The following is a 16,819-nucleotide window of genomic DNA, read 5'->3' on the forward strand; positions in this document are numbered from 1 at the left end:
AATGGAAAAAATATTTGCAACTCGTTTGACAAAAAGCTGATTTTCCTAATATATAGTGAGCACCTATGAATAAGAAAAATGGGGAAAGGATATACACAGACACAAATAGGAAAATATATCTCAAACATATGAAGAGAGACTCATATCTCTGCAAAATATGGTATTTGCAAATTAAACCACTTGGAGATAACATTTTTCACCTCTCAGATTGGCAAAGATCAAAAAGTTTGATAACACGGTGTTGATGAGGATATGAGGAAACAGCCACTTAAGGGGAATTGAGCAATAACTTATAAAAACTCTGACCCAAATATCCTATTTCTAGGAATAGATGATATATATAGAGAAAGAGAGAGAGAGATATGCAAAGTTACTGCAGCAGTGTAATAACAAAAGGTTGGAACTTATTTCAATGTCCTTCACTAGGGCACTGGCTAAATAAATTACTGTGTGTAAAATGGTATGAACCATAAAACTAGTCCTTTTATACTCTTATGGAATGATTTTCAAAATATATTTTGTGTAGAACCATACGTATAGTATCCTACTATTTGTTTTATAAGGGTAAATTAACCTCCTAAAGGACATTTCAGAAACTGCCTCTGGGAAGAGAAACTAAGTGGCTAGTGGACAGCGAAGACTTTTCACTGTATATCATTTGAACCTTGAGTTATCCTTTCAAAATATGCAAAAAACAAAAACAAGCAAAGAAACAAAACCCTTTGTGGTTCTAGGTACATGGAGTTAGTGAGAAGGGAACCAATATTTATTGAGCTCTTACCATGTTTCAGACACTGTTCCAAGTACTTTCACATACACTACCCCATTTAATGACCTGTGTAATCCTTGAGATGGGTATACATTATTCTAATTTTACAGGTTAGAAAATAGATTGGATATGCCAGGCGCAGTGGCTCACGCCTGCAATCCCAGCACTTTGGGAGGCCAAGGCGGGCGGATCACCTGAGGTCAGGAGTTCGAGACCCGCCTGGCCAATATGGTGACACCTCCTCTCTACTAAAAATACAAAAATTAGCCGGGCATGCGGGCAGGCGCCTGTAGTCCCAGCTACTCTGGAGGCTGAGGCAGGAGAATCGCTTGAACCCGGGAGGCGGAGGTTGCAGTGAGCTGAGGTCGCGCCACTGCACTCCAGCCTGGGCGACAGAGCGAAACTCGTCTCAAAAAAAAAAAAAAAAAAAGGTTGGATTGTGGTCAAGTAATTTACTCGGCGTCATGCCTAGTCTAGCTCCAAAGCTCCAGCCTTCTCCGCTTCTCACACTGCTTTTATTTAAGCAGTGTCCTCTCTTAAAAATAATACTGGTCTCATTTATTGGGCACTTGATATGACGAAACTACTAAGTGCTTTATGTACGTATTCTCATATAATTCTCAAGACAACTCTGGAAGGTAGGAACTACTCTCCCCCTTTTACAGAAAAGATAAAGGAGGGTCCGAGACATCGCGCGTAACAAGCCCAAGGTCACGGGTACACAATCGTTTGGAAGCTAGGTTTGATTCCAAAGCTCCAGCTCCAAAATCCAAACCACACCCGGTTCAAAGGACAAAAGCAGGAAGGCTCGCTCGCTGGGCTCTGGGAGGTGCCGACACTTCCGGGGGAGGGGCGAAGCCAGCTGGCTGCGGAAGGCGGTGCAGGAACCCCTTTGGCGAGCTCGCGCGAGGACGTGCTGCAGCGCCGCCTGTCGATCACCTTGCCCCGCCCCACGTCGGCGCGCCCCCGGGCAAGCTCCTCCCCCAGTCCTGGCCGAGCGGGAAGCGAACGCGCGCTCTCTCCGGTTACCCTCCGCCTAGGGGAAGGGCGGGGGAAGTGGAAGCGCGCGCTCGCGAGCTCCGTGCTCGCGTACGTCGCCGGGGTTCGGCTGCGTCCGTCCCGCCGCCCGCCCGTTGCCGCCGCCGCCGCCGCCGTGCTCTCGCTTTGCCCGCCGCCGCCTGAGGGGGGCTGGGGCCGGGGCCAGCCATCACTGCCGTTGCCGGGATGCCGCGGGTGTACATCGGCCGCCTGAGCTACCAGGCCCGGGAGCGCGATGTGGAGCGTTTCTTTAAGGGCTACGGGAAGATCCTGGAGGTGGATCTGAAGAACGGGTGAGGAGGGCGAAAGAGGGTCCGGCCGGGCGGGGACAGACCCCAGCGGTGGTGGGGAGGCCGCGGCGACGGGAGAGGGACGCCTGGTCCGCGCGGAGCGGCTACCGGCCTGGCCAGGCTCCGCCATAGTGGCGGCGCCTCGGGGGCGCGGGTAGGCCCCGGTTCCCACTGCGCCTGCGCGGGTGGGGGTGGTGGAGGCATAATGGGAGCTGTGCTGAGGCCCTGAGTGGGACGGGGAGAAGGAAAGCCCGAGTGGGGCTGGTGCTCCAGGCAGGGGGGCACAGCTTCAGGGCGCCCGGGAGACCTGAGTTTTCCCTTCTTAGGCCCGGAACTGGGGCCTGATTCGTCTCTGGGTAGAGACCAACCTTTCCCGCTCTGAGGACTACTGGAAATAAACAGGATTTCCTGCTCCCTTTCACCTCTTGCCCAGTCTCATGGATCAGACGGTCACAGCGCGTCTTTCGCGAGGACTGGAGCCTTGGAGGGAGGCCCTTTTTAGCCGTGTGCCATGCTCTTTTGGGCGGGAGACTCCAGTTTGAGTAGTCTAGTGACAGTTTCGAAAGTATCGTCTTGCCGTGCTGAAAGCCTTCACCGTTCCCTCTGCAAGAGGAAATTAGTCTTAATTCCTTATCTTTAAGACTCCGTGCAGAGTTTCCACGCTGTGGTTTCCGTTCTCCAGCTTACCGAAAAATTGCTTTGCCGTTGTAGAATTTGTTAGGAGAATAGTGGTCACCCTGGCTAGTATCTGCGTCTGGTTAACGCAGACGGAGACGAAATTGTTAACTTACTGCCTCCCCCAGAGTATGATCTATTACCTGTATTCTTAAATCTACTTCGGCAAAAATAGTGCCAGCATGAGCTACAGGTTTTAGGGAAAACTTGAGGAATCAGGCCTGGAGAAAATACTCAACGGGGAAAACTGGGGACCAGGAGATGTTAGGTAGGGCTTGGAAGGCATGGATATAAAATTAAAAGGACTGGGGTGACATTTTAGGGCACTAAACCTTGGGTGTTAGAGAACTCTTGGCTTAAAAAAAAAAAAAAAAACCTCTACTTTGCAACAGGAGTAATATAGCTACCGTTTACTCCCCAGGGTTATGTATAGCAACTGACACCTGAAACATTTTGAAGGTTACCTAAGTATGTTTCAAGTATGAGACAAATTGGTAGCTACCGTATTCTGAAATGATTATCTTGGTTTAAAAAGTCATTTCAAATTAATCGTTAGGAAGAATCGTTTTCTTTCTGAGGACGTCTTTAGTAAAGTACTGATTTCTTTTACAGTAAAAGGCTTAGAAAACTACTCCTTTTCTACAGTAAAACGTTCAGTTCTTAAGGATATATTGAAGTGGCGGGTAGACGTTATTGTGTACATATCATATATGTGAAAGTTAAAACTCCAGTTTTTTTCAGAGCCCAGCTAAATTGACAGAATAACTAACTTTTGTGGGCAAAGTGTGGATTTTGAAGCCAGCCAGGCCTAAGTCAAATCCTGGTTCCACCACTTACTACGTATGGGCAAGTTACTTCTCTGAACCTGGTTGCTCATTAATGTGGAAGAGGAAGATTAGAGATAATAAATGTAAAACGTTTGGCTTAGGCAGTAAGTGGCAGCTATAATCAGAGGGATGAGGAAACATCTTTGCTTGTTGGTGTTTGATAACATAAAGCGTGTTTGGTGAGGTCTATTTTCTAAGGTTACTCAGGTGATAGTGTGCAGGAAATGACAAGACTGTTAATGGGAAACTGATTCATCAACCAAATGTATTGATAACCCATCAACAAAATGTCCACCACTGTGCTTAATGAATTGGGGGAGGAGGCAGAAAACAGTTCTGCTCTTGAATAAATTAAGCAATTATGACATGTGCACTTTGAATTAAGAAATGTTTGCTTTCGCTTTAAACTCTTAACTAGTAAAGCTTGGAATGATTTGCTTGAAAAGATGTGTTGAAATGGGCTTTGAAGAATAGATTAGAGCTTGAAGTGAAGAAATTTAGGTTTCTGGGAATAGTATATGTCGTAGTTGGGGTTCAGGCATGGTGACTTGTGCCTGTAATCCCAGCTGAAGTGTGAGGATTACTTCAGGCCAGGAGTTTGAGACCAGCCTGACCCCATCTCTACGAAAAAAAATTTTTTAATTAGCCACGCATGGTGGCACTCGCCTGTCGTCCTAGCTACTTCAGAGGATGAGGCCGGAGGATCACTTCAGCCTAGGATTTCAAGGCTACAGTGAGCTACGATTGTGACACTGCACTCCAGTCTGGGTAACAGCAAGACCCCCATCTCTAATAAAATAAGTACAATGGTGACTTTTTTTGCTTTTTGATGAATAGGGAAAAAATATTTTTTTAATGTCATAATTGGTGTTGAAGATATGGTCCAGTAAGAAGCAATTATGAAAAATAATAAGCAATCTAGCATGGATCGAGCCTTATGAAGAATCTAGAAATTTAACAACATAAACCAGAAACAACGACTATTAAGATTTTACACTAAAAATTCAAAATCAATGAGTAGGAATTCAAAGGCTCTGGAAGGAAGAAGTGAGCGACCCAAAAGGAAGATGGAGTGATAAGAGGAAAGAGCCTTTCAGGACCCTAAATACCTGGGTGGTTTTTTAAAGAACTGTTCATTCTTACAGTTATGCTGCCAAACCATGATATGCGTGAAATGTCATTGAAAGTCAAGGTTGAAATGAAGTCATTTTAGAGTTTCAAAGACAGGTATGACGGTCACCAAACAGCACACAATATGACCTCCTGGCATCATTGAGGAATCATTACAGAGGAAAACGACTTCTGGGAAGAAGACCAATGGTAAAGATGTATTTCAAGTAAAAATTGCCTGTATAGCAAAAACGCTGGGGAGTCTGAAAGGAAGGAGTGAGTACAAAAGAAAAAGCATAACTTAGCTATATATGTAAGCTTATAGTCCCCAAACAGAAGGGCAGTTTATCTCCCTACTGAGAAGCATGTTTGAGCATACCTAGATTGTGATTAGTAATTGAAACTCAGAGGCTGGGCTCAGTGACCTGTAATCCCAGCACTTTGGGAGGCCGAGGCGGGCAGATCACAAGGTCAGGAGATCGAGATCATCCTGGTTAACATGGTGAAACCCCGTCTCTACTAAAAATAAAAATAAAATAAAATAAAATTAGCCGGGAATGGTGGCAGGCGCCTGTAGTCCAAGCTACTCGAGAGGCTGAGGCAGGAGAATGGCGTGAACCTGGGAGGTGGAGCTTGCAGTGAGCTGAGATCGTGCCACTGCAATCCAGCCTGGGCGACAGTGAGACTCTGTCTCAAAGAAAAAAAAAAAAAAAAAGTAATTGAAACTCAGAAACAGATTTTGAATGCTTTAGATAGGTCTTTGAAGAATTGCTGGAGTTCAGATTTGTAGAAGTGAGATGTATCAGTAGATATGTTAGGCTGAAGGGTTGTAAGTTAAGTTTAGAATTAAACAAGGCATAAAATGCTTGTCTAGACCGGTCACGGTGGCTCACACCTGTAATCCCATCACCTTGGGAGGCCGAGGTAGGTGGATCACTTGAAGTCAGGGGTTTGAGACCAGCCTGGCCAACATGGTGAAACCCCATCTCTACTAAAAATACAAAGATTAGCTGGGTGTGGTGGTGGGCACCTGTAATCCCAGCTCCTCTAGAGGCTAAGGCAGGAGAATTGCTTGAACCTGGGAGGTGGAGGTTGCAGTGAGTGGAGATTGCATCACTGCACTCCAACCTAGGCAACAGAGCAAGACTGTCTCAAAAAGAAAAAAAAAAAAAAAAAAAGCTTGTATAATAGGAAGATGACCAAATAAGGAAACAAATGAGTTCTTCAAAGGAGATTTAGTGTTCGGAAAGGATTCTGTGGACCCTGAGAGGATTTGGAGAAGAGGTATGTAAGCAAGAGTTCATTGCCTGCCATTTTATTACACCAGGCAACACTAATGTAGATTGCCACTGTTTTAGAGAACTTTTTGAAAGATGGTTTGGGACCACAAATACAATGAAGATCTCCCAGGATCATATAGACCATTCCGGTTCCCATTAAGGTCTCCTACATTTCTACCCGCCCCATAAACTTCAAGAGTCACTGCAAGGGCCTGGCGCAGTGGCTCACGCCTGTAATTCCAGCACTTTGGGAGGCCAAGGCAGGCAGATCACCCAAGGTCAGAAGTTCAAGACCAGCCTGACCAACATGGAGAAACCCCTGTCTCTACTAAAAATACAAAGTTAGCCAGGCGTCGTGGCACATGCCTGTAATCCTGGCTACTCGGGAGGCTGAGGCAGGAGAATCGCTTGAACCTCGGAGGCATAGGTTGCGGTGAGCCAAGATCGTGCCATGGCACTCCAGCCTGGGCAACAAGAGCAAAACTTTGTCTCAAAAAAAAAAAAAGAGTCACTGTAGTGAAGGGAGGGGCAGGAATCCTAGATGCACGTCAAGGAAACAACAATATTAGCAACACTTGTTTATACCCTTTCAGCTCTGTGGTAACTTTTGCTGGCTTTGATTGTATATAGATTTTATTTTTTATAATAAGCCACTTCATGTAAAGTGTGAAAGAATTTTGAGTACATTAGTTGCCCTTTTGTCACAAAATCTTCTGGTTTTAGTCAGATATTTTTATCTTAGCTTTTCCATATTTTAGTTAATGAATAAAACTTACCACGTATTAAGATTATTTTGCCTGTCTAGTAGCTAGGAGGATGAACCCCCAGATCATTGAAATTTATAGTTTTATTTTTTAGTTAAAGTCATGAATTAAAACTCTCAAGGGAAACTTGGATTTAAACTTCAGAACCTTTGTTTCATGGAACAGTGAAATCATGAATAGCCTGAATTTTCAGGGGATGTTGTGGTCTGTTTAGTCATGCTATCTAATTATTACCAGAAAATTTTTGTTTTCGCCCTTGTTTAATGCACCATAACTTTTTTAATGTGGAGTTCAAGACTCTTCGAGTGAGGCAGGTCGTTGTTCTGTGTGTCACTGCTCACTGGAGGGCATTATTAAGCCTTAGATACTGAGAAGAATTTCTGCCAACCCCAGCACCTACACAGGGATTTTTCTCTTTTGACTCCGGAATTCTTGACAGATTAGGAAGTATATAGTTAGTTTAATGTTCCAGGTTGCTGGTTTCTGGTTAGATGAGCTGTTACAGTATTTTTTTTTTTTTTTTTTTAAGTTTTTAGTTTTAATTCCAAGGCTTCTGCCAAGAATTAAATGGTTACTGTATTCTTAATCATTCATGGTTACTGTATTCTTAATCATGAGAGGGATTATCTTCACCTACCACCAAGTGGCAGAAAAGTGCTTTATCATTTTTATGATAATGCTATAACTAATGAGTGACAAAAGAAAAAGCAAACACTTTGCCTTTAGGAACCCTACCACCTATTTGTTGTTTTTTTGGGTTTTTTTTTTTTTTGAGATGGAGTCTTGCTCTGTCGCCCAGGCTGGACTGCAGTGGCACAATCTCAGCTCACTGCAACCTCCACCTCTTGGGTTCAAGCAATTCTCCTGCCTCAGCCTCCCAAGTAGCTGGGACTATAGGCGCGTGCCACCACGCCCGGCTAATTTTTTGTATTTTTAATAGAGACAGGGTTTCACCGTGTTAGCCAGGATGGTCTCGATCTCCTGACCTCATGATCCGCCTGCCTCGGCCTCCCAAAGTGCTGGGATTACAGGTGTGAGCCACCATGTCCGGCCACCTTTTTGTTTTTAAGCCCTTCTGCCAGCCTCAGAAATAGCATCCCATTTGCACCGGCAAGTAGAAAGCATTAGAGTCTATGTTAAGACAAGGAAGACATTTGGTTCTGGATTAATTTTAGGATTATCTTAAGAAGAGGTTAAAACAAGTTTTGTTTAAAAGCATGTTTGAACAACTCTCTTTATGTATAGTTAAAATTAAAGACCCACTCTTAATTTTCAAAGTAGCACATATTTATGATTGGAATTTTTTTTTTTTTTTTTTTTTTCTGAGATGGAGTCTCTCTCTGTCTGTCACCCAGGCTGGAGTGCAGTGGCACGATCGTGGCTCACCTCCCAGGTACAAGCGATTCTGCTGCCTCAGCCTCCCAAGTAGCTGGGATTACAGGTGTGTGCCACCACCCCCGGCTAATTTTTGTATTTTTCATAGAAACGGGGTTTCACCATGTTGGCCAGGCTGGTTTTGAACTCCTGACCTCAAGTGATCTACCTCACAAAGTGCTGGGATTACAGGCGTGAGCCACCTCACCTGGCCTATTATAATTTTTTTTATATGGAGAAGGACCAAAAAAAATCCAAAGATGAAACTCGTTGCATTTTGGGTTTTTTAGTTTTGCTTTTTTTCACATACAGGTATGGGCATGTGCATGCACACATTCTGTCTCCTTTTTTTTTTTTAATTAAAAAACCCACCGGCCGGTTGCGGTGGCTCACGCCTGTAATCCCAACATTTTGGGAGGCCAAGGCGGGCAGATCACAAGGTCAGGAGATCGAGACCATCCTGGCCAACGTGGTGAAACCCTGTCTCTACTAAAAATACAAAAATTAGCTGGACGTGGTGGCGCGCGCCTGTAGTCCCAGCTACTCAGGAGGCTGAGGCAGGAGAATTGCTTGAACCTAGGAAGTGGAGGTTGCAATGAGCCGAGATTGGGCCACTGCATTCCAGCCTGGTGATGGAGCGAGACTCCATCAAAAAAAAAAAACAAAAAAAGACCTATCTCCTGCACAGTCTCTCCCTTTTCTTATGCCTCTGCCGACTCCTTTTTTTTCAAACTTGGAATCATACTATAAGTTATTTTATAATTTGCTTGTTTCACCCTAACAGCTTGATCCTTTTCCTTTGTCATTAAGTATTCTCCTACAACCTGGTTTCTAATGGCTACACAGTACTCCTACATACATATGTTATTTAATGGACATAATTAGAACCATGTTGCAAGGCATTTAGGTTATCTTTATTTTTGTACTATTTTATGCATGTATAATACTGTTGAATATCCTTTATATGAATTTTTGTATACATTTCTTTTTGCCTTAGGGCAGATTCCTACAAGTAGACTTTGGGAGTCAAAGTATATACACGTTTTTAATGCTTTTGCTAGCTGTTCCATTACTCAGTAAATTAATATTTATGTTTCCACCTGCCGTGTTTAAGAGCTCCTATTTTTCTTTTTTTTTTTGAGATGGGGTCTCAATCTGTCTCCCAGGCTGCAGTGCAGTGCAGTGGCATGATCTCAGCTCACTGCAACCTCTGCCTCCTGGGTTCAAGCAGTTCTCCTGCCTCAGCCTCCCAAGTAGCTGGGATTACAGGCACCTGCCACCACACCCCGCTAATTTTTGTATTTTTAGTAGAGACAGGGTTTCACATTGTTGGCCAGACTGTTCTCGAACTCCTGACCTCAGGTGATCTGCCCACCTCATCCTCCCAAAGTGCTGGGATTACAGGCGTGAGCCACTGCACCCACCAAGAGTTCCTACTTTTCTGAACAGTGCCCTTTATTATAATTTTTTAAACTAATTTTTTCTAATTAAAATGTTTAGAATTATATGTGAGGAAATCATCTGGCAGCCTTTAAGGCTTGTCTATTTAGCCTATCAAGCATAACAAATTCAAAAACTTTTTGGACCAGGTGCGGTGGCTCACACCTGTAATCCCAGCACTTTGGGAGGCTGAGGTGGGCGGATCACTTGAGGTCAGGAGTTTGAGACCAGCCTGGCCAGCATGGCAAAACCCCGTCTGTACTAAAAAGACAAAAATTAGCTGGGTATGGTGGCACTTGCTGTAATCCCAGCTACTTAGAAGAAGCTGAGGCAGGAGAATCGCTGGAACCTGGGAGCCGAGATTGCACCATTGCACTCCAGCCTGGGCAACAGAGTGAGACTCCATCTCAAAAAAAAAAAAAGAACTAAAAAAAAAAAAACTTTTTGGGCCAGGCGTGGTGGCCCACACCCGTAATTCCAGCACTTTGGGAGGCCGAGGCAGGCGGATCACGAGGTCAGGAGATGGAGACCATCCTGGCTAACATGGTGAAACCCTATCTCTACTAAAAAAAATACAAAAAAAATTAGCCGGGCCTGGTGGCCAGCGCCTGTAGTCCCAGCTACTCGGGAGGTTGAAGCAGGAGAATGGCGCGTGAACCTGGGAGGCTGAGCTTGCAGTGAGTGGAGATCGCACCACTGCACTCCAGCCCGGACGACAGAGCGAGGCTCCGTCTCAAAAAAAAAAAAAAACCTTTTTGACTCATTAGAGAATAAATGTAGGTTAATTGTAGATCATTTAGATATTATGAAAGCATAAAGTGAAAAGTATCATTAAGAATCCTTTTAAGATGGGTGAGCTTTTACGTGCAATTTTGTGTCACACTTTTTTTACTTAATTTATCTCATGTATTTTCTATTACATTAAAATCTTCCTTATTAATGGCTTCATAAAATCCATTGTATGGCCACATTATGATTTACCCAACCATTTCTCTTATATTGTCTATCTTTTTTTGGTCTCCTAATTCTTGCTGTTATAGTAACCCTGTGATGGGTATTATCTGCATAAAACTTTGTTTGCATTTTTATTATCCCTGAGTACATATGGATTCCATGAAATAAAATTCATGTGTCACAGCAGGAGTGAACATATTCGAGTATCTCAGTGCCTGTAACCAAATAACTTTGCAGAAAAGCTGTACCAGTTACACTTAACACCTGCAGTGTATGAGCATGCCCGTGTGATGGCCACCTAAACAGCATGGAGTACCCCTGTTGTGTTTGCTGGCCAGGCGTGGTGGCTCACATCTGTAATTCCAGCACTTTAGGAGGCCAAAGCAGGCGGAGCACCTGAGGTCAGAAGTTCAAGACCAGCCTGACCAACATGATGAGACCCTGTCTCTACTGAAATTACAAAAATTAGCTGGGCATGGTGGTAGGCTCCTGCAATCCCAGCTACTTGGGAGGCTGAGGCAGGAGAACCGCTTGAACCCGGGAGGCAGAAGTTGCAGTGTGAGATCACACCATTCCACTCCAGCTTGGGTGACAGAGTGAGACTCTGTCTCAAAAATAAAAAATAAAAATAAAAAATGCTAATTTACCAAGTGAAAAATAATCAGGAAGTTTTTTTTGACTGAATAATAAATAGTGAGAGAGAGGACTATGAGTTAAGTACCATTCTATCATTGTTTTATTAGTAATATAACTGTTACAATTGTGATCAAATTTTTTTTATTAAAAGTCACTTTTTGAAGTCAACTTACCCCCAAAAAAGTGTATTTTTTCCCCCAATACATAGGGAATTTAATTTTTTTATGTCATTTTGAAAAATCAATGCCAAGAGATAATACCACATTGAGATTTTTGACCAAATGTTGCTAGCATAAATTGCCCTGGTTCAAGACCTCCACTCCTTGGTTCTTGGTCCCTTCAGTTTGTGGTATGAATAAACATCATTTGTAATTATTTGCCTAAGTCATTTAAAATCCCTATTCTTCAGTTTAATATACTGTTTTGCTCCTCCTTTCTCATTGAGGTATTGTATGAATTTAAGGGCCATGTGAAGTATTTATCCCTTCTTAAAAGATAGGCACAGGATATAGACTCGGTAATAAAATGTGGTTTGGGTTTCTAGTATTTTTTTATGCTTCCAGGTACCCAGAACCGCAAATTGTACTTTGAGCTCCTCAGAAGAAAGGTGCTCCAGGCATCTGAGAGAATACCATTGGGGTGATACTTACAAATTTGTAAGCTAACACTGAAATCTTAAAACTTTCGAAAATATTAATGCATTTGTATGGCTTATTTTTCAACTGAGTATGTCAAAGCACTTTATAAACAAGTGTTGTCCCTAGTTTGTACTGATGGGGAAACTGAGGCATGGGGTGATAAGATGACTGGCCCAAGGTTACAAAATGAGTTATTGACAGCTCCGGAAATAGAAGATTTTTAAAATTCATATATTAGATACATGTGGGCATTGGCATTCGAAGCTTCCCTCATGCTATTTCCTTTAGTCCTGTTCTTTGGGAACTTGCCTCCGAGGCTGAGAGGGTAGTTCAGGTTTCCGGGCTTGTTCAGCCTTTAGTCTCTGTAGAGGCTTCCAGCAAGCTGACAAGTTACTGCCAAAAGTGAGACAGATGGTATTTTTTATGGTGTTGTCCTTAGTTGGAGATTGCTAGTGATTCTCCTCCTCAGGCTACTTTTTGAAAAGCTATAAGGTGGTATCAGCTTTATTGTGGTTGGCTGAGGAAGGATTTGTACAAGTAAATGTTCTCTGCCCTATTGTCATTCCTAGGGCCATCTGGTCTTGCAGTATCCTGAAGGTGAGGGATTAGATTATGCTCTGAATTTGTATGCCCATAGTTTGAGGAAATGTTTTACTTGACTTTTCTGTGTGTTGAGATGAAAGTCTCCCAGGCTAAAGATTTCTGAACTGCACACAATGCCTGAAGAAGCACTTGAAAGGCACTTTATTTCTCCCAGGTCCCCAACCATGGGTTTAGGTTTTTATGCCAGAAAGGAGACCTTCATGAACAAAGACCCCCAAGACCTAGAGAGAAGAAGAAGTCTGAAAGAGGGAGGTTTGAATTCAGCCTTCAGGAATGAAGAGGGCAGACAGAGCAGGAGGCTCAGGCAGGGGAGTCAGGAACCACAGACCAGAAGCATGGACTTGGAAAGGTTTTCATGTAATTGAAATGAAGCTATTGATTCATCCATTTTAAAAGAATTTGAAAAATTCATTAAAATACTTAATTAGTGGCATCCACTAATTAATAAAAGCATAGGGAGTGGCATCTTTAACCAAAAATGAAAATGAAGAAACAGACTCCAGCCCAGGGACCAGGGGCGTTTATGAGGGACATGGTGCCTCATACAGCCAAGATGATCCAAGAGGCATCATCTTTATGAAGCTTTAACACCTGGCAGCCTGCTCATTGTGTTGTTTAAGAGGTAAGTATGAACTGGTTTTGTTTGTAGCTTTTGTGTGGAATCAGGTAGTGCTGTCTGCAGAGTGTAAACCTTTATTTAATTAAGTAGGAATAACAGATACAGTAATTCTATATTAAATCCCAAGAGTTTTATTCTAAATTGGTAATGTGACTTTCATCTCTTGAGTTTTTTCAAATCGTTTTTAATTTGTGGTTGAGTCTTCATGAACTTTTAGTGTGTCATCAGGGAATAGTTGATTCCCCTTTTTTGAAACCTTTCAATTTCATTTATCCTTAGTGTTGAAAAGTGTCAGAAAATTGAAATGGACACAGATGATTGTATCTGCCCTCCCTTTCAGGAAAGCCATGTTGACTTTAAAATATCAAAAAAGAAAGTTCAGTTATGATTGCAGGGGGTAATGATAGTTTGATCCACAAACTATTTGCAGTGTAAAAGTGAAATACCTTAGCTGACTTAGTTCATTTTTGAAAGTTTTGAATAGCTAAAACAAAGTTGGCAAATAGGCTCATAGAGCAGTTACAGAGTAAGACTAAATTCATATTTGATACAGACTCCTTTCTACCTTCCATTCTGGGAGGATTTAGTTTTACTGTTTGGTGTTTAGGATAATGATTGTTCTATTTTTCTCACCCTGCTATGTGAATATATATTCTGTTAGAGATGGGCTGTTATCTGCAATGTGGACTCAATACCATGGGCTTGAGTTTGGTTAGTTCATTATTAGAGATTTTTTTTCAACAGTTGGTTTACTTTATGAGAAAGGATCATGAGTTCAATTTTCCCACTGATATATTTGTGTTCTCATTGCTGAGATATATTTCTTAATGATTTGTTACCTTTTTTTGTTTTCCTAGACTAGTATTAAAATTTTGATGGCATATGGGTTTGGTTCCACTTGTAGAGAATAAATGTTCACAACTTACTGGTATTAGCACACATCACATGCAGAAATGGTATTTTCTTGCCACTTACTCTTTCTCATAAGATGCTTATATTCCTGTGGGCATTTGTCTTCCACACTACAGCACATAATTTGATGAAACTGATTTTCTGTGCAAGAGCTTGCGTTTCTCCAACTCTGGTTTTATGGACCACTTCTTTTCATTGGTGTATAGGAGGCGGTTAGAACGTGGTGGTAGAATGCAGGTTTTAGGTTAGCTGGGTGTGAAGAATCCCAGGTCTTTGGGATAGCCTTGGCAAGTTACTCACCTCCTCTAAGTTAGTTTCTTGATCTGTCAGATGACAGTAAACCTCAGAGTTGTGAAAATTAAATGGCTATAATGTGTGTAAAGCACTTAGCATAATGCTTTATACATCGTAAAACTTTCAAAAATAGGAGTAGTTATTATTACAAAGAAATGTGAAGAAGAGGCCTAGTGGGCTGCATGTTAAAAATAGTTTTTAGTTAATGAAAATTAAATCACATCTTAGATGTTTATCATCTGCATGGTACTTTTCTGGTTGCTGCTTTAACCTTTGTATAGTTGAAAGTCTGTAAACTTTCTAGTATTCTTTGATTTCTGGCCCATTTCCCGCCTACCATTCACGCTTATATTTTTTGGTTCGAGTCACCATTCCTTGCAAAACTAATTAAATACATTCCTAAATACATAATATTGCCAATATTCATTCACATCCACCACGTCTAGGTCCAAGTCTTCATCTTCTTTATGCTGGTCTAATTTTTGCTGAGCCTTAGAACCAAAGACAGACTCCGGGGGTTGATATGGGACCTCCAGAATGGGGATTGCACAGAATAATCTTATTTTTCCTCTATTCTTCTAGTCTGTTATGTTCTGAACCCACACATGTTTTCGGAAGGACCAGATGGCTGACACTGGCTAATGGGAACCAAAAGACGAGTGAAAGTAACCTGGTTGTCACATACCCCCAGCTTAGAGGTGCTTCACCCTGCCCCAAGGTCAATTTCTTTTTTCTCTAGAGACTTTACCCCATTATATCAAAAACCTTTACTACAGCCTGACTTTATCTGATGTTAGAGTATCATTAAGTCAAGCAGCAGCATTTATTGAATGAAAAAAGATGGTACACAGGACTGGAAGAGAAGCATCTGCCTTTAAAATACAGTAGAAGGCCGGGCATGGTGGCTCATGCCTGTAATTCTAGCACTTTGGGAGGCTGAGGCAGGTGGATTGCCTGAGCTCAGGAGTTCGAGACCACCCTGGGCAACATGGTGAAACCCTGTCTCTCCAAAAAAAAAAATATATATATATATACACAAAAAATTTGCCGGGCATGTTGGTGCACACCTGTAGTCCCAGCCACTCTAAAGGCTGAGGTACAAGAATTGTTTGAGCCCAGAGTTAGAGGTTGCAGTGACTGGAGATCGCGCCGCTGTGCTCCAGCCTGGGCGACAGAGCGAGACTATCTTTAAAAAAAAAAAAAAAGGAATTAGAACCTTGTGGTTTAGAGCTGGGGTTTTTAGAGTCATGGGTCTGGGTTCAAATCTAGCTCCTTCACTCATGAGCTCCTTGAAAATGAGCAAGTTGCTTAGCCTCTCCAAGCCTCAGTTTCTCATTGTAAAATGGGAAGAAGAATAATACATTCTTCACATTTGATATACGAATGAATGAAATATTATGGATAAATTATTTACTGTGCCAGGCACTGTGCTAAATAGCCAACAGATATTAGCCTTTGTTTTTGTTAGTGAAGAGCTCATAATCAAAAGAGAAGGTAAGCACAAAGACAAAAACAAGACTTAAAAAGCTACAGAAACATGACTGGGCACAGTGGCTCACGCCTGTAATCCCAGCACTTTGGGAGGCTGAGGCGGCCAAATCACAAGGTCAGGAGTTCGAGACAAGCCTGACCAACGTGGTGAAACCCTGTCTCCACTAAAAATGTAAAAATTAGCTGGGTGTGATGGCGTGTGCCTGTAATCCCAGCTATTCAAGAGGCTGAGGCAAGAGAACTGCTTGAACCTGGGAGGTGGAGGTTGCAGTGAGCCGAGATTGTGCCTTTGCACTCCAGCCTGGGTGACAGAGCGAGACTCCATCTCAAAAAAACAAAAACAAAGCATAAAATTGAATAGAAGTGCTAAAGCTAAAGAAAGTCCTAACATAATTGGAATAGGCAAGTTTCTGAGGCTTCATGAAAGAGGTAATTCTCAAGCATATGGAAGAAGATTGATATAATTCAACTTGTGTAGTCAAGGTGTTCCAAGTTTAGAGAGTGACATAAAGATACTTAGGAGTCGTTATAGACTTCTAAACAAAAAAAAATGATTTAGTAGCTGACTTTTCCTGATACAATGCAAAAGACAAGTTGACTAAGTAAAAATAGCTCTAGCCTAGAATTACATAAATTAATCCAAATGGTAGAGACAGCCCTGAAGGCCCAGCAAATGAGAAAACTGCAGAACTTGGCAGTAGACCCAGTGGGTAACCAAAAAGGTATAGTTAGAAGTGATTACAAAGGTGTTGGGAGCAAATTAGATGGTCAAGGGATCCGGAAGAGAGAAATCATGAGGTAGGTTTTCTTCTTTGAAGGTGGGGAAAGATCAAGTGCAGACTGAGCTGTGGCCAACGTTTGCAGACCAGGAATCCACACTAGCTCTAATCAGAGAGCCCTTGGTGTGCGGGAACTGCCAGTTTGCCGACGTGAAAAGAGTCCCAGACTGGGTAATGGTGAGCCCTGAAGTCGCACCCCAGCTCTGCCACTCAGTGAGCACGGGTAAGTCATCCACCTCCTCCAGGTGGCCTTGATGGCCCTCCCTCCTCTGAGACTAAAGAGAGGCCACGATGCCCAGAGCAGCCTCCTTCCTGTCTCAAGGAAG

At 42.6% G+C, this 16,819-nt stretch overlaps 1 protein-coding gene across 2 annotated transcripts in view; it reads left to right on the forward strand.

The window, feature by feature from the left end:
• Positions 1-1,619: 1,619 nt before the first annotated feature.
• Positions 1,620-16,819, forward strand: part of SRSF4 (serine and arginine rich splicing factor 4) — a 34,016-nt gene continuing 18,816 nt past the window's right edge. Inside the window, exon 1 of one of the 2 annotated variants that reach the window (XM_024249222.2) lies at positions 1,620-2,100. In XM_024249222.2, the coding sequence (XP_024104990.1) occupies positions 1,994-2,100 (107 nt within the window). In that variant the 5' untranslated portion in view covers positions 1,620-1,993. The remainder of the gene's footprint in view (positions 2,101-16,819) is intronic. The other variant, XM_024249223.3, reaches the window with a different exon arrangement.

Source organism: Pongo abelii, chromosome 1 (assembly GCF_028885655.2).
Source record: "Pongo abelii isolate AG06213 chromosome 1, NHGRI_mPonAbe1-v2.0_pri, whole genome shotgun sequence".
NCBI classification, from domain to species: Eukaryota; Metazoa; Chordata; class Mammalia; order Primates; family Hominidae; genus Pongo; species Pongo abelii.